Below are 24,337 nucleotides of genomic sequence, written 5' to 3'. Positions count from 1 at the left end.
AGCCCAAAGATGTTCTGAAAAATAGGAACCTAAACTGTTTTTCCAGCATAGTGATTACAATGGTTAATGCCTTACATTAGGGAGAAACTAAAATCTCCCTCTTTAGAGATACCATAAGACAGTACATTTGGGGGAGGGAGGTGTCAGGTCTGAAAAGTCAGGCACATCAAAGGATCCTGAAAAGTGTAACAGAGTTGTGCGTCAGGGAGGGGGCCATGACACAAGACATCTGAAAGAAGATGTGCCTCTCATGCCACATGTTGAAAGGGTCAGAAGGGAAAAAAGATGCATACTCTGGAAATATATGGTGTATGTAAGGGCTATTCAGCTTAGAAAAGGAACTAAGGGGATGGGTATTATAGAGAGCTATAAAATTATGAATGATGTGGAAAAAGTGAATAGAGAACTGTTATTTACCATTTCATGCAATACAAAACCCAGGGGCGCTCGATTAAATTTATAGGCAACAGGTTTAATACAACAAGAGCAAGTACTTTATCACAAAATACACAACTAAACTGTGGGACTCATTGCTATGGCATGTTGTGATGCCAAAAGTATAACTTGGGTTCAAAAGGAACTGGATAAGTTCATGGAGGATAGATCCATCAATGGCTATTAGCCAAGATGGTCAGAAATGCAACCTCAGAATGACCTAAAACTGACTTCCAGAAGCCAGGAGTGAAAGACAGGTGGATCACGTCATAATTGCCCTGTTTTGCATACTCCCCTGAAGGTTTGGTACAAGGCAAGATAGGATACTGGGCAAGATAGATCATGGTCTGACCCAGTATGTCAGCTGTTATATTCTTATGAGTCTTGAATTGTTTTGAGTTAAAGTCGCTGCATTATAACCTTGAAGGGAAGACAACCTTCTAATCTCCTGGCAGGGATATTTGGGTAGATAACAGTTCCTAGCCTGGAACACTCTACTGAGGCAGCCACCTAAGAAATACCGTCACCACGGAATAGCTTATGAGGAAGGCTAGCCCAGTGGTCAGGGTACTGATCTCAGACTTCAGAGACCTCAGTTCAGTTCTCTGCTCCGCTATGGGTTTCCTGTGTGACCTTGTGTGGGTCACTTAGTCTCTCTGTGCCTCAGCGCCCGCCCCTCCTCCCCCCCAGTGTTAACATAGAGGTAATTGTACTTTCCTACTTCGCAGGAGTGTTGTGATTATTAAAAGTGGATACTACAGTAATGGGAGTCATATAAGTATGATGAATTATAAGGAAAGTGAGCCGACCGTGAGGAGTGGCAGGAATAAGGGACCTAAGGTTGAATTTACAAATGAGATGATGATGTTGTTCTCTATCTTTTTGTTCTTACTTAACACACACAGAACCACACTCCAAACTCCCTCAGATGTTGCTGTGACAAGGGACAGACAGAGAGAGAACATACCAAACATACATGCCTGTAGTTTCCCAGCGACGAACCCTTTTGGGAAACACCTGCCTTCCCTCCCCAAGAACATTTGTCTTTAAAGGGAATGTATTTTCAATTCTTTTAGCATTTAATATTTTAAAACTAAGATTTTCAAGTCAACTGAAAGAGGTTTGCGGCAAAGTTGCAGTCCATCTATATTCTTAGAGCATTCTTTCCTTGGTTGCTATATTTTTTCTTTGATTCAGGCATTGCTTCTATAAAACGACATGCTTTATTTCAAGCATGAGTTTGATTTAAAAATTACTTGGGGAAAAGAAACACTCATGCAGTAAATGGACAGATGATAATGCTGGTATTATTGGTATAAGAAGAATCCTTTTACCCCCAAAAATCTCACACTTATACCAAAGTGGGAAAAGAGAAGGAAAGAAGAGTTCACGTGGAAGTTTCAGAACCAAGCCTCAAGAGTCTGTTGAGAATGGCAGATAGCTAACCATTTTCTGTTGGTTTGATGTGAATAAAGTTGTAATAAAATGAAAAAAAGATGACTTGGGATATGTCTTCATTCCAAAAAACGAGTTCTTAACTCAGGTTAGCTAACTCGGGTTAAAATAGCAGTGAAGACACAGCAGCTGGGTTTTTAACTCGGGTTAGCAGCTTGAGTTAAAGCCTATAGGGGAGCCTGGGTTGAACTAGAGCTGCTAATCCAAGTTGAAAGCAGAGTTGCCTTGTCTTCACTGTTATTTTAACCCAAGTTGAGAACACACACTTTTTTTGTAGTGAAGACATACCCTAAGGATATGTCTACACTGCAGTGAGACACCCCATGGCTGGCTCGGGTCTACAGGGCTGTTTAATTGCGGTGTAGACATTTAGGCTCAGGCTGCAGCCTGAGGTCTGGGACCCTCCCACCTCACAGGGTCATAGAGCCTGAGCTCCAACCTGAGCCCAAACATCTACACACAGTTAAACAGCCCCTTAGCCTGAGTCAGCTGGCATAGGCCAGCCATGGGTTTTTAATTGCAGTATAGACATACCTTTAGATACCTAAACATCAGGTGCAAAATACTGCAACCCTGGAACTACTAGTTTGCAGAACCAGAGTTAGACAATCAAGGATCCTAGACACTTCCCTAAATGAGGCCCCCTCAGGGCTCTGGCCTTCCTTGGAACGGGGCAGGAGCAATCCAATAAACTATGTGATGGGGAGCCCTCCACCACTTCTCTTCAGGTAGCCCTGGCCCTTCTCTCACCAGCTGTCCCTGTGTTGGCAGGTTGAGTTCCATCCCAGAGGTGGGGAGAACTCAGTCGCTACCTACCAAAGCAGAGACTGCTTTGCCAACACCACCTCAGCAGAGCTATGATCAAGTAACTGCTGTGAGGGTGTTGTCAGGGCTGCCCACAGAGCAACAGGTGTCAGAGTTAACAACCCTTTAGACATCTGAACTATTGTTTCAGGCTTTCCACAGACTCAGGCAGGTATTGCTGCATCAGTTACACTCAGATCAAGTCTGAAAGCTTTTCTTGCGAAAAGAGAGATTTATCAACTTGGTCAAAACTTCCCCATTTTGTACTGTGCTGTCCATCTTCTGCTTCCTTTACAATCCCACCCATGAGATATTAGTGATAAAGCAATTTCCAGTTTTGCCAAACACCCCTGACCCCATGTTCAAAAATCATGAGTCAGGCCTCAAAAAATCTTGAGATTTGCTTAAAAATCAGAATATTTTTAAAATAAAAAATGTGGGGGTTCTCTTCATTTGTTTTTCTGGTGTTTGAGCCTTTAGGGTTCACATTTTCCAGGTTTTCTTAGCATCAATGAGGGCTAGAAACTTTTTTTAAATGAAAAATGAGATTCTCATCTAATAACATGACTCCAAGAGTTGGGGCCTTCAGAAAAAACACCAAATATTGCAAGACTCATGATAAAAATTTTGACAGTTGGCAGCACTGAATTCTTGTGTGTATACCATTTATCAAACTCTTTGAGATGACATGCACTATGTTCATCTAAAATGTAGTTGTTGAAGATACTATTAAAAGGGTGCTATCAACTTGAAAACCACATTTTCCACTGAATAACATGCATCTGTTTTTACAATAACACCTAAAATTATTGGACTGGAGAGAGATTACAGAGAAAACATTTTCCAGTTTATTTATTTTGTGCGTTTAACATCCCTTCCAATCAGTTTCACTGTTCTAGTGTTGGTCAGTTGCACTTCCTGTCTCCTATTTTAGTGGGATGAAATCACCCTCATGAACTAGGAGAGCTCACATGTATGTTCTTTCACAGCAAATGCAAGAGGGTGTTAGCAGAAAATCTGAAACTGAGGCAGCAGGCGGCATATAGACAGGAATGGGACAGGGCATATTTATTGGTATTGCTTTCAGGACTGCCCTCCATCCCCAGATAGAATGAGCCTTATAAATATCAGCAGAGAAGAAAAATCTTTTATTTTTTAAGAATTAAAAAAAAAATCTACATGCAGTTTAAAGGGTGCTCTATCAGAAACTTGAATTATTTTAAACTGACTTCTTTTAATTTTCCAGGGATCACAAACCATTCATTAGAAGTATAATTTTCCTTTTTGTTACAAACTGACTGTTGTAATCCCCTTTTAGACATAATGCAACAGAAATATAAAGCCCGAGATCCATGCACAAAAAGCATGTGTAATTGCACAATACAGCTATCATAATTTTGCACACAAATCAAGTATTTGCATATGCAAATGATCATGGAATCATCTGAATCATCATTTGTTCATGCAAATACCTTGCTTGTGCATGCGGTTGTACGAATTGTATGCACATCCACGCACACAATTGTACATGCATTTTTGCATGCACAAGTGGGCTTCTACATTATAAAAATGTAGTCCAAAGAGCTTAACATTATATATTCACTTGCTGATTTTTAACTTGACCAGCAAGTAAAAGCTATTTAAATCTTCATGAAACTTCAGAGTTTACAGCTGTTGGAAATTATACAGCCACTAACTGACTGACAATAACAGAGCACTAGAATGTCTATCATTTCATAGTAATGTGCATGTAATATATCCTTAAGTTGGGTGGAAATAATTGTGTGCTCAAATTTTTTCTCCACATTTCAGCCAACATTGGAGAGAAGTGTGGGTCTGTTCGTCCCACTTACACCTCGCCAGATAACCGCACTAATGTGAACTTTAAAGAATATCATTATTTTCCATTATCATTATGAATGATATCTTAGTTACTTTCTGAATGTTTAGTTTGCTTTAAGATGCACAATTAGTGTTCTTGCACAACTAAATGGGTGTAAGCAATGTCTATGAGCCTCATAACAGAGCAGTAGGTGTGCTGTTCCTTTATTTATATGATTTTGTGTTTTTTCCCTTTAGATTAAAATATGTAAAGGTCTCATTACGGTAATTGAGAAAGGTAAGCGTGACACCTCGAGCAGGCTACAGCACTGGCATCACGCCAGATTTACTAACCAGCTTCCTTCCTTCTTTCTGTTGCTAATATAAAGCTGAAACAACTCTTGGTTTGTGGGGTCTCTCTCTCGCACTGCAGTCCCACCTCATCTTCAGGCCGGGTCTCTTTTTCTTCCCCCCAAAACATGAGTTCCAAGCTCTGTGCTGGAAAAGAGCGACCCTGACTATGCCCATCTCTGAGTAGCAGCTCTCAGAGCCCGGCTGCCTGCCCTGTTAGCATCCCCCTGCATGTCTGAGAAGCACATACTTTTTTTTTCTTTTTCTTCTGCTCCTGTTTGCTGCAGGCGGAATCTGACACCAACACCTGCCATAGTGGAAAATGTCTTTGTTGCTTTGCACTTTTGTTTGAATTGCTGCAGGGGAGCCAATGGGAGTTAAGTCCATTTACTTTTTTGTTGGCTAAGCACCATGGAATAGGATCTTGAGATGGGGCCGATAAGGAGCGGCACGTGCTGTGCTGGCCCTTTGAGTTAGCTCAGCTTAATAAGGGCCTCCCTTTCTGGGGAGGGCAGATTGCTGAACTTGGGCCTCTGAATGGAACAGCTGGGGGAGGAAAAGAAAACAAAAGAGGGGAAACACAGAGTGCCCTGAACCTGGCGATTGGGGGTGCGGTTTAGGACCCAGAGAGCAGGCCGGCCGGCCACACGCCAGGTGTGACCTTTGCAGGCTCCTTGGTTCTGTTTGTTTGTCTGGGCAATTTCCAATGCACTGATCGAATGGAAGGAAGCAGCCTGACAGCAGCATGCTGGCTGGATACGCTCAGTGGTAGGCTAGGCTTAGGCAAAGAGGGCTTGAAGCACTGAATTAACTCCTTGAATCCTGATTCACAGATGGATGCAACCCAAGCGCCTTTAAATAATAACCTGTCAAACTAGAAGCTCAATGGATTGATGAATGGGTATTTATAACCCACATTGTATCATCTAAAAAGTGTTCCACGCTTATAAATGATTGATTGTTTTACGTTACCTGAAATGAGGATTTTAGGCTTAGAGTATCTTTTGGTAGGTGTTTGTGTTTGAATTGTGTATTTGAGAGGGCGAAAACGGAGCCATCTGTGAATCAGAATCTCAGACTCTAACGTTGATTATTTAGTGATGGACTTTTTTACCAGGCCATTTTTATAATTGCTTTGATGAGTTAAAACTTTTGTGCTGCCTATTCCCCCCCCCCCCAAATTTAGAATATAAATTTAGATAAACCTCCTTTGGGCTGTTGGAAAATCTTGAAATCTCATTGTAACCTTTACATTAATGTATTATTTATTTTTACATATGTGGGTATTGTCCTGTTTCCTTTCACTAAACTGGTGCATAGTTAAGTGGGCTAGAGTGTGTTATCTGAATAAAGTTCCAAGCTTCCATTGCGAGAGAAGGCCAAGTAATTTGAGTTCGTGCCAGACAGCTTGCAAGTGGAATTATAATATTTGTATGAAAGCCTTTATCTTTTGTGGTTATTACTTGCTCATTCTGCAGCTGCTGTCTACCTATCAATCAAGACGGTTTAGAGGGAGCTTCAAGGTTGATTGCATAGTTAAGGACTTGCCAGAAGAAAGTTTTGACTGATGGAATGTACAAACTCTAAAGGCTAAAGGAATGTTGTGGATGATTCTAAATGCTTAGGTGTGGCTCTGCCTTCTTACACACTGTTTGAACTGCACTGCTTTTCATATGCGCAGGAGCTGTATTGTTGAGAGCTTGCATGAATATTGCTTGAGCTTGTCCATTTGGTGAAAATTGTATTATTTTGACCATCTGCCATTCTGCTTAGCTGCAGGAATGTAAAATACAGCACCACCCTCCCTCCCCCTCCCCTCCCCCCACTTTCTTTCTTAGGGAAAACACAGCAATTTTCCAGTTCTAAGCCAAAACTAATAGGTCCACATTTTTCACAGAAAATGTCTTTGCATATTAAATCACATTTTTCACTTATTTGGAAGTGCTTTTTTTCTGCTCAAAACAGTTGACTTAAAATATAAAACTGGTAAGTAAAAAGTATAATTTGAAATGTGAGTATCAGGTTTGTTAAGTAATTTAAGAATTTCAAATGCACAGTAAATGCTTTCAGATTAACAGCAACTAAATTGTCCGTTCTTTTGTTTTTTCATGCATTACAATGATATTTATTAACATAGCTGCATTTAATGAATACAAGTTTCACTCTTGTCATGAGTGCTGTTTTAAACCTTACAGTAAGGAAATAAACTGAGACACTCTCTATGCTGTTGCATTTCCAGACTGATTCTAGGAAGAAGTAAGATTAATACAGGCGTCTAGCTCACAGTGGTGCAGCTGAATTTCTAGAAGCACTCAGAAGACAACCCAGGATTGCTTGCAGCTACACCACTGGGAGTTGCTTTTTGTGTAATTGATTTGTGAGAATCTGTCTGCTAAACTTATAATTTTATGAAATATACTTTCTGTAAAATATCTTAACCCCTTCAGGGAGGAACTAAAGCCGTGGAGTCATGGTTAGAATGCCAGCTGCAGTCATTAGAATGGGTCCCTTCTGTCAGGCGTCAGGAAAGAATTATTCAAATGAAAATGCTTTAGTTTAGAAACATACTGGGCTAGGTTCACCAGTGCGCTGAGGCTGCTTTCCACTGCTCCAGCAAAGCAAAACACCCATTAGACTGGGTTTACAGCTCCTTTACGCATCCATAACATGCAAGGGAGTCTGGCTCATTAGTTTTATGGTCACTACAAGAAGGGATGGGATGAGGTAGTTTAGTGGCCCTAAGCATCAGGTTTAAAATACCTAGAACCACATGTTCAAATCTCAGCAGACTCAACTTAGTCCTTTGTCCTTCCAAGGTAAATGGAATATCATGCAGTTTACTACATGAGGATCTTTCAGTTAAGACCTTACAAACTGATGTCCTGTCTTCTTTTCTTGGATATGAAAGATTTCCTGACAGTTTTCATAAGGGCACGGTTTACCCCATGGTTTCTGGGCCAATTATTTCCCTCCTCCCACTGTTGTATAGCGTGCTATTCAACCAATTGGTTGCCAGCCTCCACTGCAGATGTAATTCAGTAGCGGATGCATTTCAGTGGTGGTGTTTGTGCACAGTATTTGCAACGTTTTGGGATCATTCAGGATGCAAGGTGCTATAAACATGTAAAACGTTATCTTAACACAAGTAAATTAAATCCAGGTACAGGAGCAATCTGAAAAGATAGTATGTAGATAAATTAGAAATGGGCTTACGCTGCAAAACGTAGCTCTAGGTCTGAAGTTTGTCGATGCTCAGCCCTTTATAGACATAGAGGCTAACTGTGAAATTTAGATCTAGGTTTGAGTTTGGATTCTGAATCTTCCTCCTCCATCCCCAGAGGTTTGGAGGTGTTTGGATAAGGGGCTTTGCTTCAGTCCCATCCCTAATAAAAATATTTGTATTGAGGATTTACAGGGAGAACTATACCATTGTTTAAAAATATTGTACCAGGAGAGAGCTGATGAAATGGCATTCACGCTTACAGAAATGTCCTGGGACAAGTCAAAACGACAGTAGCAACAACAGAAATGTGTTGCAGCATGCATTTTTGTATTCCTCAGAGCATGATTATAATTGCACCGGGGAAAGACAAGAGTTGCACACATGCTTTAATATTATTCATTTACTTTTGAGTTTAATAGCTGTGTCCTCATCTGTTCTCATTCAGACAAACTATTTAGTCCTGACCTCTAGTTGTAATCACCTTTTGGGAATAAATGAGTTGTAACTTAAATGTGTAAAATAACAATGTGTAAACACATGTGGACTATATGGTAGCCAACAGGGATTTGCTAAGCTTTGCATAAAGTTCTTAAATAGCCTTCTTAAATACAACAGAAATTATGGTGATTTCGTTTACTGCTTCCTTAGTGGAATTGTTTAAAAAATGTTGCTTTTTTTCTCTTCAGCATCAGCAGTTAAGGCACCTTACTGTTGTGTGATCAGAAATATTAATATTAAGGAAACTAATTTTCAGTCTTCAGAAACAGAGAAATTAAATACTGCAGAGCCATTCAGTGAAACACAAAACAAAGACTAGCACCTTTAATAATACATGTGCAAGAGGGAGATTTAGAGCTATATTGTACCTTTAAGCACCAACCTAGGAGTAGACCCCAGAGACACTGTGACCCAGAAATACTCCTCTGAGGGCTTGTCTTCACTACCCGCCGATCCGGCGGGTAGCAATCGGTCTATCGGGGATCGACTTACCGCGTCTAGTGAAGACGCGATAAAATCGATCCCTGATGGCTCTACCGTCGACTCCGGAAATCCACCGCGGCAAGAGGCGGTAGCGGAGTCGACGGCGGCGCGGCAGCGGTCGACTTGCCGCCGTCCTCACAGCCAGGTAAGTCGACCTAAAATACGCCACTTCAGCTACGCTATTCACGTAGCTGAAGTTGCGTATCTTAGGTCGACCCCCCGCTGTAGTGTAGACCTAGCCTGAGTCTCTCACAGTTCCTTCCCTGCTTCCTCCTTGCTTCAGGGGGCACCAGTAAATTATAACACCCTCTGTGCCAGCTCTGCTGAACTGGCCAGCACATTGAGAGAGTGGAGCCAAGACTCTACTCACTTCTCCACCCCTCCCCACACACCTGCTCTGAGGTGGGGGAGGAGCTGGCACTCATTCCTGCATTCTGTCTCACGGTCTGGGTAGCCCGCAGAGGGGTGTGAAGAAGGTTTGTACTCCCCTGCCTGGGCACTTAGTCCAACTCACAGCCTAGCCCTTTGATACCTTCTCTGGAAACAGCCAATACCAGCCTCCTTACCATGTATGAGAAGCTCATTCTTCTTAACCCTTAGGGTCCTTGGACCAAATACATTCCTAGAGCAACTCTGGTCAATTCAGTGGAGTTGTACGGGATGAATTTTGGTTTCTTTTTTGTATTTTAGGAAGCACTTTTGTCATTGGACGCATTCTATTGTTCTAATAATACTTCTTTATTTTCTTTGCCCACTTGCTTTTCAGGCTGTCTCGCTATGAGTGCGAGTGCTGATCTTACCGTAACCACAGGAATAGAGTTAGCAGAGCAGACCTCTCCAACACTACCCCATGCCACGAAAACTTCGTCGCTCTGCTAGTGCTCTCAGCAAATCTTCAGATTAAAGCACTTTGGAAGGGGAAGCCCATTCGAGGGAATCTGAAAAACCAAACCAGAATAAAATCATTTACTGTATCAATAGAACATTGCTACATGCTTTGGATGAGCACATAAGGAAGTAGCTTCCCTTATGTTGCAAAACTTAAATTATTGATGGACAGCTATCACTTGATTTACCCATCATGCATTACACTTGATTATTGTTGTCACCGAAATAACTATGTCAAAACTGGATCTTTTTCAGTGTGTGAAGCATTTAACTGATGTGGGGTAACTCACTTCTTTTCCCTTAAAATCTGTAGATGCAAGTACAGCTGTCACAGGAAGAGGATGCAAAGCAAGTATTGAAACCAGTTATTTAATTTACTTTCATTGTGTTGATCATTTAATCATTCCAATTATAGTTTAACACTTGTGTGTATATTAGCAAATTTTGTCTAAATGGAAAACAAGTTTTCATTTAATTAAACATATGATGGACTTTTTCTCTTAAGTGTGGGTGAATGACTTGGGTGCTTTTCAGTATGTCATCAAGTGCTCCCTTCCTTTTCTGTTTTGAATTGATACCCCAGTACAGTTTTTGTGCATAAAAAACATAAGTATCAAATAGCTGGTTTAGGTAATTTATTTGTAATCTAGGAAAGTGCTGCCAATTGCATAAATCACCAAGACCTGGATTAAAGTCACTTGGCTTAATCTTGCCCTTTTATTCAAGGGTGCATGTCCCCGTACATTTAGTAAAATCCTGAAATTCAGCTTGCGCTGACCCTCGCAGGATTGGGCCCTTTGTGGGATGCTGCATATTAACATACCAGAGAGCAGACTTAAGACCCCTGCATTCTCTCTCTTAGTGTTTGTTATAACCATCACATGCCAATGCTGCTAAACATAAGGTTTTGCAGTTTTGGAATTATTGGTATCTATTAACAAAGATTCATACTTATACCATAACATGTAATACAGGTTAGATGTTAACGTGTACAATTTGGTTCAAATCATTTAATTTATATCTGTCCATTTATTTTTTGATAGAAATCTTCTTTTGCAGCACTATCTTGGACATAGGGTCATTTTGTCATATGAAATGTTGCATGTGATTAATGCATAATGTGAGCTAATCACCTTTTTTCTGTTTGTGTGGAAAAATAAAATGACCAGTGATTTCATTTAGAAAAGCGAATATTGCACATTTGCAATAACTACTTTTCACCCAGATTTGTATAACTGGGAGCCAGTACACATCCTGGGTAGCCACACTGACATAGTACATCAACACGGCAATAATCTGCAAATTAAAGTATCCCTAATTAGTCCTAGATATTGTAATAAGCTTCCAAGGACACATTACATTGTGTTCTTTTGGTGATCTGCATATTGTGCAAATGTTTTGGATATAAAAAAAACTCAGTACAGTTTCAGTGAATAGTGGGTTTGAGGAATTAAGGGTAATGTTTTGTACTTTTAGAAAATTAATATTACCATAAAAGCAAGGAAAATAAGAGACACAGACTGTAACCACTTAAACACTTAATAGAAGGTAGGGAATTTAGATTTAAGGCTGAAATTCTGTCATCCATTATGACTCTGTATTGCAAAGATCTCTAAACAGATGTTGATTTTCCATATAATAATGCTGTAATACCTAGGAACAACAGGGTATGAAATGGGTGGAGTTTCAAAACTGAATTTCCTGACCCTTTTTTTGTTTGGTGGAGGGACAGGGGGTAGTTGTCAGACACCTAATGTTACCATAAGTTTGTTTTTTGACATTTTGGCTACTAGTGTTAGTATATATGCCTGATTTTTGTATCATACCCCTGTAACCTTCCTAATCTTCCTCAGGTCTAGTTAACATAGTCTCTGTTTGTTTGTGTTTATTAAGCTGGATGCACACCTGAAAAACTTAATGTGACTTCTTACCTGAACTGAAGGGGAGCTACTTTAAGTGAAGCTAAATGCACCATTGGGTAGCCATTATTATTTGGGCTTTTTGTTGTTGCACTCAGTTTCTGTGTATACATTAAGTGAATGTTTATTTTCACTTTGACAGTGATCTGTGCTTATTCTCTGTAAATAATGAATGCTATTTGATAAATCTTTACAGTAATATTAAGTTATAGCTTGGCATTTTGTTACTGACTTTATGTAATAGTTTATTTGGTTCTAGTGGCAACCAATTTATCAGGAAAAATTAAAATTGGATGCACTCATTATCCAGAGCAGAAACTAGAAATTGTTGCTTGTGTTGTTAGTACATAGACTACACTAGCTAGCATGTACAGGTAAATGCAGCCAGCCTCCTGGCACAGGGCATAATTGAATTGCTAACATTTCAGACTGCCATTTGACTTTCTGTTCAAATCTTGTTCTTTGCGTCTTCCTGATTGTGTGTCTATAAAGTAAGTTAGAAAAAAATGTGTATTGCATTATCTAATGTGTTTTCATTTTAATCATTGTTGAGTGAGGAGGCCATGACTGTGCTTAGTTACCCAGTAAAATGTGTGTCAAATACACACCACGTGGAGTAGGATTTTTCTGAATGAGACAAAATCTTTCCTTCTAAAACGACACCAATCTCTAATGCAGGGAAGAATGAAAGTGCAGAATTATTATTTCCCTGTTATATAAATAACGTATTTTCTTTTTTTAAAAAGGAAAATTAGAATCCAAGGGCTTTGGTAGTATAAAACAAACAGTACACCCTTTTCTTAACTCCTCAGAAATCAATTAAATCTCAGTTCACTGCATAATTCTGATTAAAAATATGTTCAATGTATCTTTGTGTAATAGTTTATTTGGTTCTAGTGGCAACCAATTTATCAGGAAAAATTAAAATTGGATGCACTCATTATCCAGAGCAGAAACTAGAAATTGTTGCTTGTGTTGTTAGTACATAGACTACACTAGCTAGCATGTACAGGTAAATGCAGCCAGCCTCCTGGCACAGGGCATAATTGAATTGCTAACATTTCAGACTGCCATTTGACTTTCTGTTCAAATCTTGTTCTTTGCGTCTTCCTGATTGTGTGTCTATAAAGTAAGTTAGAAAAAAATGTGTATTGCATTATCTAATGTGTTTTCATTTTAATCATTGTTGAGTGAGGAGGCCATGACTGTGCTTAGTTACCCAGTAAAATGTGTGTCAAATACACACCACGTGGAGTAGGATTTTTCTGAATGAGACAAAATCTTTCCTTCTAAAACGACACCAATCTCTAATGCAGGGAAGAATGAAAGTGCAGAATTATTATTTCCCTGTTATATAAATAACGTATTTTCTTTTTTTAAAAAGGAAAATTAGAATCCAAGGGCTTTGGTAGTATAAAACAAACAGTACACCCTTTTCTTAACTCCTCAGAAATCAATTAAATCTCAGTTCACTGCATAATTCTGATTAAAAATATGTTCAATGTATCTTTGTGATATATACAGCTACTCTGGCCCTTTGTTTAGATGCCAGGTTAAAACAAGGTACATTGATCCTGTGGCAATGGATTTTATTTCCAATATTGCAATAATAAATGTAGATTTTAATGCATTGTATGAATATGGATACAGTAGAGTGTCATTTCCTTATCCGCACCATATCTGGTGTAGGTGGTAGAACACTGTAACTGACACTGATCTGGCATTCATGTAACTGAAGCTGAGCAGCAGAATAGGCTGTATAGCTGGAAGAACCCCTAACGTGGGGGTGTAAAGTAGGATGTGGGAGGATAAATTGGACACCTGCTGAATACCAAAGAGTTGTACCTTTTTTTTGTCCCGCTGACACCATTCTTAAGCCACTGCTGAATTTGGCCCATTGTAGGCTTCAGCCAGACAAGTACACTGCTAATCCATAAAAGTACAGGGGACCAGACTGTTCCATCACATCTGCATATGCAGGTCCTTGAGAAGTCACCTGACAGGATGATCAGGCCCATTTTTTAAGAGTGTATTGTACTTTACGAATGAGCTGGTTTCTGACAGATGGAAGTTTTTGTTTGTTTAGCTTTTATCAGTGAAAACAATTTGGCTACCCAGCAACATACTTGCCTGGTTCAGGTTCTATTTGGCATAATAAAACACCAACAACTAGATTTAATTTAATCTAAGGACAGTTCACTCCCAGCCCCTCATCAGAACAGTATTTGTATTTCCGTAGGGTTTCCTAGAAATTTGAAAACTAATGTTACAAATACACTCATTTCAATATTCAAGGGAAATCTCCAGAACATCTTCAGTATCTGATGACATGAGAAGACCTCCAATTAATCCTTCCATACAGTGACAATAATAGTAGTGTCTAAAAATAGTTTGTAAAACTTTGGGGTGAGGGGGTCACCTTTTTTTAAAATCATGAGACTAAAGATATTTTTCAGTTTGTGTTGGACCAAACTCCACAACAGCTGTGGCTGAAAATTCTCTCCTACTCCAGTTCTCTTGACTGTTTGCTTCATAGTACCCTTAACTGGGGAAATAAAATACTCCAGAAGTGTGTGCTGTTGTGAGGCAAGACCTTATTACCATAGTGCAACTCCATTTGGCTAAGGTGTGGTAGTGGATATATCTAACCATTCAGTTGTCAGTAAGATAATTTACAAGAACAAGACATCCAGGAATTTTTATTCACCTAGATATACCTTCATATGTGTTGGGTAGATACCTTCCCCAAAGTGTAAGGGTAGTCATATAGTATAAGTGAATTGTGCTTACGTAATATTTCTTTTGTAAATGCTTGTATTCTAATGATGGAGGGAACAATCATAGTATCTTTAGAAAACTCAGGAAGCTTCCCTCCTTCAAAATGAGGCATTCTTCATAGTGAAGGGGCAATTTTGCACCCTCTGTACTAGTAAAGCAGGAAAATTGTGAGTCTTTTAAAAATGCCTCCAGAAACCCGTAAGATACAACATTTGAACGTCTCCACTTATTAGGAAGGGAGTCTGTTTTCCTAATATACAACTGGTTACAATTCAGTGGGTCTCAAACTTTTTTACTGGTGACCCCTTTCACACAGCAAGCCTCTGAGTGCGACCCCCCCTAATAAATTAAACACACTTTTTAATATATTTAACACCATTATAAATGCTGGAGGCAAGCGGGGTTTGGGGTGGAGGTTGACAGCTTGCGACCCCCCATGTAATAACCTCGCGACCCCCTGAAGGGTCCCGACCCATAGTTTAAGAACCCCTGGGTTACATGGATATTTTCACAACAGTGGCTTTGCTTTTATCACAGGTTATAAAGTCACGGCTCCTGTTGCTTTTACTAGAAAAGGGTGCTGGAAAAGCTTCAGTCTTTTATATGTTCTCCTATTGGGCCCATCTGTAATGTCCAGTATACGGAACTGTGCAGAAGCAGGTGACGTGGAAATGGCTGTGCTTTGTAATTTTCTTGTCTCTGAACATACCAAACAATCTTCCCAGTTGATCATCCTCACGAAAGTCAAACAGTGGAATTTCAGAAAATAAATTGTCCCCTCTGAGACTGAATTCCAACATGTCATGAACCACACTAAATCCTTTACTACTCTAAGGTCTAGGTGACAACCAGACCTAAGTGCAGGTGCCCAAAGATGTGATGATGCAGAGAGCCTTGCCTTCCCTTACACTCCTGGGCAGGGGCCAAGAATAATCCCATTGGAGAGCACAGGCACTGCGCCCAGCTCATGCTGACAGCACTACTAACTTCCCAAAAGGGGGCAGAGTAAAAGCATCCCACTCCCGGCAACCATGCTGGCCTGGCACAGAGCACAGTGCATGCTACACCTTTAAACAGAGTGGCAATGCGGCATTGCAGCATGTGCTTCCCCAGAGCCCCAGGTGAATTTCCATCGGGGGTTCATGCTATGCTGGAGCCTCTCCTCAGTCCCCCAGTGTAGCCAATGGCTTAGAAAGGCTTTGAAATGTTATCAAATCTGCGTTGGTGCTTTTAGTCTGGGATTGAATGAAAGAAGAAGGTACAGGCTCCACAATGCACACTCATTGTGTAATCCCGTGCACAAATGAGGCACTCAAATCGCACCCTGTGATTGTTTAGAAACCGTGTTCCAGATTATTTTGCTTCTTAGGCACTGCCTCGCTTGAAGCCATTTAATACATGTCCTAGGATGATTTCTGGGAGAAAGTGAAAACAGCCCTATTGGTGACTTTCACTGGATAGGGCAATTACAAACTTTTGCTCCTCTTAGAACTTGATTGAGAAAGTTGGTTTCTCAGATTGTTTTGGGCCTGAGTCATGCAACTCTCACACAAGGAAGGTCAGAGTCATCCCTCGTGTGACCGTATCAAAGTCAAGGAGAGTCCCCGGGGTGAATTCACTCTATCAGACTTGATAAGAACAACTCATGGGAGCAAGGTGTATTCACTAGGAATACTGGGTTTGATCCTTATCATCAAGTAATAATGTTTGACATAATGCTTTAAAGTCCAAAATGCTCCCGAACGAATGCAAAGGGTTGCAATTAGCAAAGCCTCTCTCCCCATTTGGGCAAAGCTGTATAGCTCTTGGATTGCCTTCAAGTGAAGTGTTCAGCAAGGCCCCAAACCATCCATATGTCAGAGAGAGATTTGCCTGAGTGAGGAGTTCTGAACTGAGCAGAGACAGGGTACTCAAGGTAATCAAACTGATTCTTCATTGGAATGTTACATCTTTTATTCACACAGATGGCTGTGTCCTTGATGCACACAGGCAATTCAGACTGAAATTCGCTCCTTTTTCATTCCCCCCGCCCCCGCCCGCTGTCTGTAAGCCTAGCCACCTCCAAAGAATCTTTGACTACTGAACTTAGAGCCCAGTGCTGCCACCGGCATCCTTTCTCTGGATCATATTTAGGAGCATTCATTGCAGCACTCAGCTGCCAGTAGTAAGTACATTTGATCAATATTTTCAAAGAAATGGCCCTTTGGATAAGTGCAGAAGTGAGGCCCTCATGAGAGCACTCCCACTGTATTGAACCTTGCAAGCATTCTCAGCCGTAGCCTCTAGCACCGTTTGAACCAGCAGAGGCTGTGCAACAATGGCATTATCTTCAGCTTCCTCTGAAGGGGTTTTTGCAGCATTTTGCCAATAATAATTACAGACCATTAGCAACCCCCAAAGACATTATTTATGTACCATTCAGTGTAAGAAATGCTTAATGAGAGTTCCTCCTCTTCTAAGCCTCATAACGCCTTGTTGCAGAGTGATTTACATGAACATTCAAAATGATCTGTTTCTAATGTCGATTTTCTACTCTACAGAGAGTTTACATAGGAAAATGAAGGGGGTCAGTTCTCTTAGTCATAACGGGAAGATTATAGGGGTATTTGTTTGTTGGTGGGAAAAGGGACCCCCATACTGTCTATATTGGAGAGATGAGGGGGTGACAGAGTTCTCTCTAAATAGCCTTTGGGTGAACTTTTGATACTGAAATGGAAAGTTAATCCTACACAGCAGGAGATGAATTCTAAAGTCATTTTGTTTGTAAAATGATTAGTGTGATCTGAGAGTTAATTAGTTTGAGCTGCCGAGAATGGGTTACATGTGTTCTGTTTGTTATGCTGTAATGTTAGCAAAGTCTTTAAAATTCATTTTACGGTTAAAAATACTGTTCTTTTGGGCCAAGATTTTTTAAAAATGGAGGCCTAAAGTTAGGCTCCTAAATGTGTGATGAGATTTTCAAAAGTGCTGCCAGCCAGAAGCTCCCATTGAAGTCAATAAGAGCCTCTGAAAATCAGGCCACTGATTTAGGGTACTAAAATATGGATATAGGTGACCAACTTCAGGCCCCCACCTTTGAAGTCTGTCTTAGGAAATAATAGTTTTATGATTATTTGCTGCCTTGTAAGCAATTGGGAATCAGCTCTTCTTACAGACAAGGGCTGGCAAGCTGAGTCAGCTCTACCAGAGCCCAGTTTCTAAGGACAATCAGAAAAGGTTTAAAATAATGGAAAGATACTCCAGAATTGAGAGACTGTGTAAAACATTTGTTTTCTCCAGCACTGATGGAGATGAAGGCCCAGATGCTGTGCACACTTTTTTCACCCGTGAGTGACTGTACACATGAGTAGTCCCACTGAGTTCAGTGGGGCTACTCACACACGAGTGTTTGCAGGACAGGGACCTTCATTTGTAAAAATAATTTGATACATGTTGAGGGAAATTTTCAAAGGGCAGTTAGCGAACCACCTCCTCAATGGAATTTGGGCATCTAAGTCCTCTTTGTGCTTTTGAAAATCTCGCCTTTCCTTTCCCTTCCCTATATGCATGTAACATGCATGATATTTAGGTGATCAAAAGGGAGAGACCCCAACCCTGCAAACACTTGCACACCTGTTTAGCTTTACACAAGTGAGTAATCCATTTAAGTCAAAAGTTAGCACCTATTAAGTGTTTGCAGGATCAGTGTCTTAACATTTTTACTACTGTATTGGTATATGTCAACGTTCCCATCAGAAACATGTCTATTATCAGGAGGTTGTAGCCTGCCATTCATTCAGGAGTATCTTGCTCTTGTATGGCTCCAAAATATCTTTGATGTTTACATTTAGGTGGGTTAATGTTAATACAGTGTATTAGATATATAAGAATTGGAAAAAGTACAGCGAAGAGCAAAAAAAATGATTAGGTGTACGGAAAAGCTTCCATATGAGGAGAGATTAAAAAGACTGGGACTATTCAGCTTAGAAAAGAAACAACTGAGGGCAAATATGGTAGAGGTTTATAAAATTATGAATAATATGGAGAAAGTGATTAAGGAAGTGTTATTTACTCCTTCACAAAAGCAAGAACCAGGGTTCACCCAATGAAATTAATAGGCAGCAGGTTTAAAACAAACATAAGGAAGTACTTCTTCACATAATATCCAGTCAACCTGTGGAACTCATTGCCAGGGGATGTTGTGAAGGCCAAAATTAGAATGGGGTTCAAAAAAGAATTAGATTAGTTTCTGGAGGATAGGTCCATCAATGGCAATTAGCCAAGATCAGGGACACAAGCCCATGCTCTGGGTGTCCCTAAACCTCTGACTGCCAGAAGCTGGGACTGGACAACAAGGGATGGATAACTCGAAATTGCCCTTTTCTGTTCATTCCCTCTGAAGCATTTTGCACCAGCCACTGGAAGACAGGATACCGGGCTAGATGGTCCATTGGTCTGACCCACTATGGCTGTTCTTAACTAATCCATTTGAGTAGTCAAAAGACATGAACAGCTCACAAATGGTTTCATATACTCTATTCCAGTGGGTCTCAAACTTTTTTACTGGCGACCTCTTTCACATCGCAAACCTCTTGAGTGCGTCCCCTCCCTAATAAATTAAACACACTTTTTTATATATTTAACACCATTATAAATGCTGGAGGCAAGCGGGGTTTGGGGTGGAGGTTGTCAGCTCGTGACCCCCCATGTAATGACCTCGTGACCCCCTGAGGGGTCCCAACCCCCAGTTTGAGAACCCCTGCTCTAGTCCACATTGCCATATGCCTGAGCTAGTGCTGTTGCACAGAGGTGAGCAGTGGCTAATTCTGTAAGATGAACAGTACTGTAATGTGAATGTAGTGCTGGCTAATTTACAGGGCATTAATTGTACGTTCCAATTGAAACTGTATCATTATTTGACCCATAACAAGTCTCTCCACCCATGAGATTTTTCTTTTCTTTTCTTTTCCAGCATGCAAAATAGCAATAAGTTTGATGCTCAGGATTAATGATCATCTAGGGTCTCTTAACTGTGCTTCAGGCCATTAACTTCTCCCATTTACATCACTCCCTGAGAAATGACCCACATCATGATCCTTATTGCTTAAACGATCACCCAGATAGAGAAGATCAGCACTGAGTCCTCTAATGATTATGGGCTGATCCTACAAACACTTGCTACCAGACAGAGGGCCTGAGCGAAAGCCCATTCAAGTTGATGCAGAGTCTTTCCATAGACTTGAATGGGCTTTGGATGAGGCCCTTTGCACCTACTAACGTGAAATCCCGTTGAAGTCAGTGGAGCTACTTGTACTTTAAATGTTTCATGGAGTAAGGGTGAACATAAGCACTTAAGTATGCGCTTGTCTTGAACATTTGTGTTTCCTGAATCAGGGCCTATATGATTAACGATTATGATAATAGCATAAATGTCCCTAAATAGAAATGTATACAATAGACCAAACCTCTTAGGTCTGCCAAGTAAATAGCATTGTTAAAAAGAATCTAAGTACCCACCAGATGGAGGTATCAGGCATTTTGAGATTTTTTTTTTCTTTTGAACTAATATTTAATTTACACATGAAAAACTATAGAAAAGAGCAGTAAAATGTTGGCTTAACCCAGCAACGTCTGAACTGTCACTGATGTATGCCGTTAACCTACTCTGCCATGCCTTGGTATTACAGCAGATACGTCATCAGTTACTACAGTGATCCAAACTTCTAGTGGACTTTCAGCTTTAAACTGACAAAAGCCAGGCAATTCAGAGATAGGAGAGAACCTTTGCTTTGCTTTGCAATAGTTTTATGTGTAGATTAAGGAAAAAGAAGTCAACTTTCTAATCTAAGAGGAAAGGTGATGTAAAATTAACACTTTGCACTAATCCACTGAACTTCCCAGGGCATTGTGAAAAATATTGAATATGTGTTTATTTATACTAGACTATGCTAGCTTCAAAGTAGTTTTCTCATTTCTAGAAATAGTAACTGATCCTTTTCTAAAAGTAATGTTAGGCAAAGGTGTGTTACCCTGGAGAGTGGGCATTTAAACTGAAGTTTCATAACTGAAGGGTGCATTCTGAAAACTTTTCCAATGTTACCTTACCTCACCTGACATGTCACTAGGCACAATGTATTGATTGTGAGAGTGCTGTATTCTGCAGTAGGGTTACATGGGAGATGTGGAACTCCTTTCTGCATGGTTTTAGTCTTGACTTGGCTGTACTGCTGAGCAATAATGGAAAAATCAGAATCCAGAAGTACAGTCACATTGGGATGTCTATACATATCTTAGGCTGCATAAGATCATCTGTTCAGTTATAAAAAGCAGGTGCTACAATGTCCTCTTTTGGTGCATTTACCTGTACTATAATATTTGAAGATGAAAACCCATGCTTGAAGTGCCCATCTTTCTGGTTAACATGTCAAAAGTTTTTATGATGCAAATCTGAAATCTTTGTTATGTGAGTTTTACAGTGAACTAAGTTTCATTAAAATTATTTAAAACCGTAACCTGACTTTTGTGTGTGTGTGAAGGTTTGAGATGCTTCGATGAAATGCGCTATATGCAGCAAGTCCAAACGTGCTGTGACTTTACCAAAACTAGCCTTAAGAAAACCACAGTGATATTCCAAGTAATGAAATACAATTTATATTATACTGTAAACTCTATAGTAAAACACTTGAGTCTTAATTCAGTTACCCTAAGGCCCCTTTACACTGTTCTGGCACACTAACAGGGCCTTAAAGTGGGTATAAATATAACTTATTGGTCCCATTTGACTGCAGTGGAAGCAAAGTTAGGACAACACTGAGCACTTCTGAAAATCCCACCCTTGGGTTTTTTTTTTTTTTTAAACCTGTACATATTACCTGCGAGAGAGGATACTGCAGAAGACTGTACTTTATCAGTGGATATGTGCCTAAATAGCATCCTGGTGTGCATTCTCCCTAGACCAGATTGGCTTGTCACCATGGGCACGTGCACCTAACAACAAGGAAAGGCAGTTACTGATAGGTTACATAGAAACCTCAATAATCAAACAACACTATGTACAAATCATAAAACAAGAAGATGCATGTCAACACTCACCCTCAGGCCCATCTGCTCACCATTTATACATGCCAGAAGAAAACATTTATGGCTTGAATATGCAATTTTCCAGATGCAACAGATCACACCCCCAAAATGCTACCTGAGGCTGATCACAATGTGGCAATAGAAGCATGGAGACGAGAAAAGCACTTTCTAGGGTCATGTGTTGTTAGGGTTGCCAAGCGTCCGGTTTTCGACTAGAATGCCCGGTCAAAAAGGGACCCTGGCAGTTCCGGTCAGCACTGCTGACTGGGCCGTTAAGTCCGGTCAGAGGGGCTAAGGCAGGCTCCCTGCCTGCTGTGGCTCCGCACAGCTCCCAGAAGCGGCAACATGTCCCTGCAGCCCCTCATCCCCAGCCCCACCCTGCGCCCTCACCCCCTCCTTCACCACAACCCCCTTCCCCAGCCCAGTGAAAGTGAGTGAGGGTAGGGCAGAGTAAGCAACAGAGGGAGGGGGACTGGAGTGAGCGGGGGCGAGGCCTTGGGAAAGTGGCAGGGCGAGGGGTGTTCGGTTTTGTGCAGTCAGAAAGTTGGAAACCCTGTGTGTTGTGTGGGTCACAGTTTGGTAAGTGAACACAAGCTCTAGGAATATCAGCAAAACAAGAAAATGTAGCCTCATGTAAGCAAAGTAATCTAGAGTGCTGTGTTTGAGGCATTCCGCTCTTGTAGTTGAGATACTCCCCGATACTACCACTCCTTGCTTAAGTAGGTTGTCATCCACTAAAGGAATGCTGAATTTAAGAGCATACTGTGTGGAGCATGCATTGTCATATACATATCACACCTTTCAACCTGCCACTAACATTGCATCCACATTTCAGTGGAGGCATCTGAATCTCATTTGCAGGATTCCAAAGCTCCTTGCCTATAATTATAAAAGTATAATAGGGCAGGTCAAAAAAGAGTGTGAAGAGCAACTAGCAAAAGAGACCAAAACTAACAGCAAAAATTACTTCAGAAGCAGAAAACCTGCCAAACACTCAGTGGGGCCACTGGACAATTGAGGTACTGCAGGGGCACTGAAGGAAGACACCGCCATTGCGGAGAAGCTAAATGAATTCTTTGCATCTGTCTTCGCTGCAGAAGATGTGAGGGAGATTACCACACCTGAGCCATTCTTTTTAGATAACAGATCTGAGGAACTTCCTCAGCTTGAGGTGTCAATAGAGGTGGTTTTAGAATAAATTTGATATGAAATTACAGAACTAACAACTTTGGTATGTAACCTATCGTGGAAATCAGGCTCCATCTGAGGAGAGAGTAAAAAGACTGGGACTCTTCCGTTTAAGAAAGAGGCAACTAAGGGGGATTATGTTAGAGGTCCATAAAATCATGACTGGTGTGGAGAAACTGAATGGGGAAATGTTAGTTACCTCTTTGTATAACACAAGAACCAGGGGCCACCCAATGAAATTAATAATCAGCAGGTTGAAAACCAGCAAAAAGAAGCACCACTTCACAACATCCCCTAGCAATGAGTTCCACAAATTGACTCCGCATTGTGTGAAGGTCAAAAGTATAACTAGGTTAAAAAAAATTGGATTGGATAGGTCCATCAATGGCTATTAGCTAGGATGATCAGGGATGCAACCCCATGCTCTGGGTGTTCCTAATCCTCTGACTCAGAGAAACTGGGATTGGACGACAGCAGATGGATCACTAGATAAATTGCCCTGTTTTTTCCCTCTGAAAGATCTTGCACTGGCCACTATCAGAAGACAGGATTCTGGGCTAGAGGGACCATTGGTCTGCCCCAGTATAGCCATTCTTATGTTCTTGCAAGTAATACTCCTGATTTTTTAAAGTGCTACATTTTAGGCCATACGTTCAATACATTGCAGAGTCAAAGATAGATATGGACAGAACAGACAGAGTATCTATAATCTCCTACAATGGAGAGGCACGTGTGACCATTTGCACAGTATGAACAACCTCTTTGTCTGCTCTTTGGACACCATCAAAAATCATGTATCGTAACATATCAGGTAGCATGGTCAAGCCTGCTCTATGAGAGGTGACTACTCATTGGATGAATCCAAAGTCATGTGCAAAGTGATTTGTTTGTAGACAGGAGGTGGCTTTCCTTGCACAGTTCCAGCCTGTCCCTCTCATTGATGGATGGCACCAAAAGCAAAGCACGGATTCCCAGAAGTTGCTGCACGCATTGATCTCAGGCTTCAGGCTGTGTGTACATCCCTCAGCTATTACTGTAACAATTAGGACTAGCGCCTGTCTAACAGAGACTAGATTATTACAGCCATAGGAGACTATTCCCGTCTGATACCATAGAGAGCCTGCACATTTCCTGGCACTGTTATAATCCTAGTAGCCGGTCAGTCTCTCTGGACTTCCATCTAAGGAATTTGGACTCTGAACATTTCCCCAGGCCTCCCATTAGTCAGTGCTTGGGATGCAGATAGAATAGATACTATTTCCTGTACTCCTTTGTTGTTGTTTTATTTATTTACTGTTTTGTCTGTTTGATTGTAGGATCCTTGGCTCAGGATCCTGTGTTGTACATCTGTAAAATGCCTCAAAGTGTGTGATCTAGTAATAATGTATATTCCCAAGTCAAGTAACTGAGTTAGGACGACATAAGGCAGCTTATG

General features: G+C 40.7%; 1 protein-coding gene across 1 annotated transcript in view; it reads left to right on the top strand.

The window, feature by feature from the left end:
- Positions 1–9,949, top strand: part of RALGAPA2 (Ral GTPase activating protein catalytic subunit alpha 2) — a 291,897-nt gene extending 281,948 nt beyond the window's left edge. The window contains exon 40 of the mRNA XM_065401648.1: positions 9,837–9,949. Within this exon, the coding sequence (XP_065257720.1) occupies positions 9,837–9,949 (113 nt within the window). The remainder of the gene's footprint in view (positions 1–9,836) is intronic.
- The last annotated feature ends 14,388 nt before the right edge of the window (positions 9,950–24,337 follow it).

The sequence above is a fragment of the Emys orbicularis genome, chromosome 3 (assembly GCF_028017835.1).
Source record: "Emys orbicularis isolate rEmyOrb1 chromosome 3, rEmyOrb1.hap1, whole genome shotgun sequence".
Taxonomy (NCBI): Eukaryota; Metazoa; Chordata; order Testudines; family Emydidae; genus Emys; species Emys orbicularis.
The sequence above is the reverse complement of the archived record's forward strand: the minus strand, read 5'-3'. Positions and strand labels throughout refer to the sequence as shown.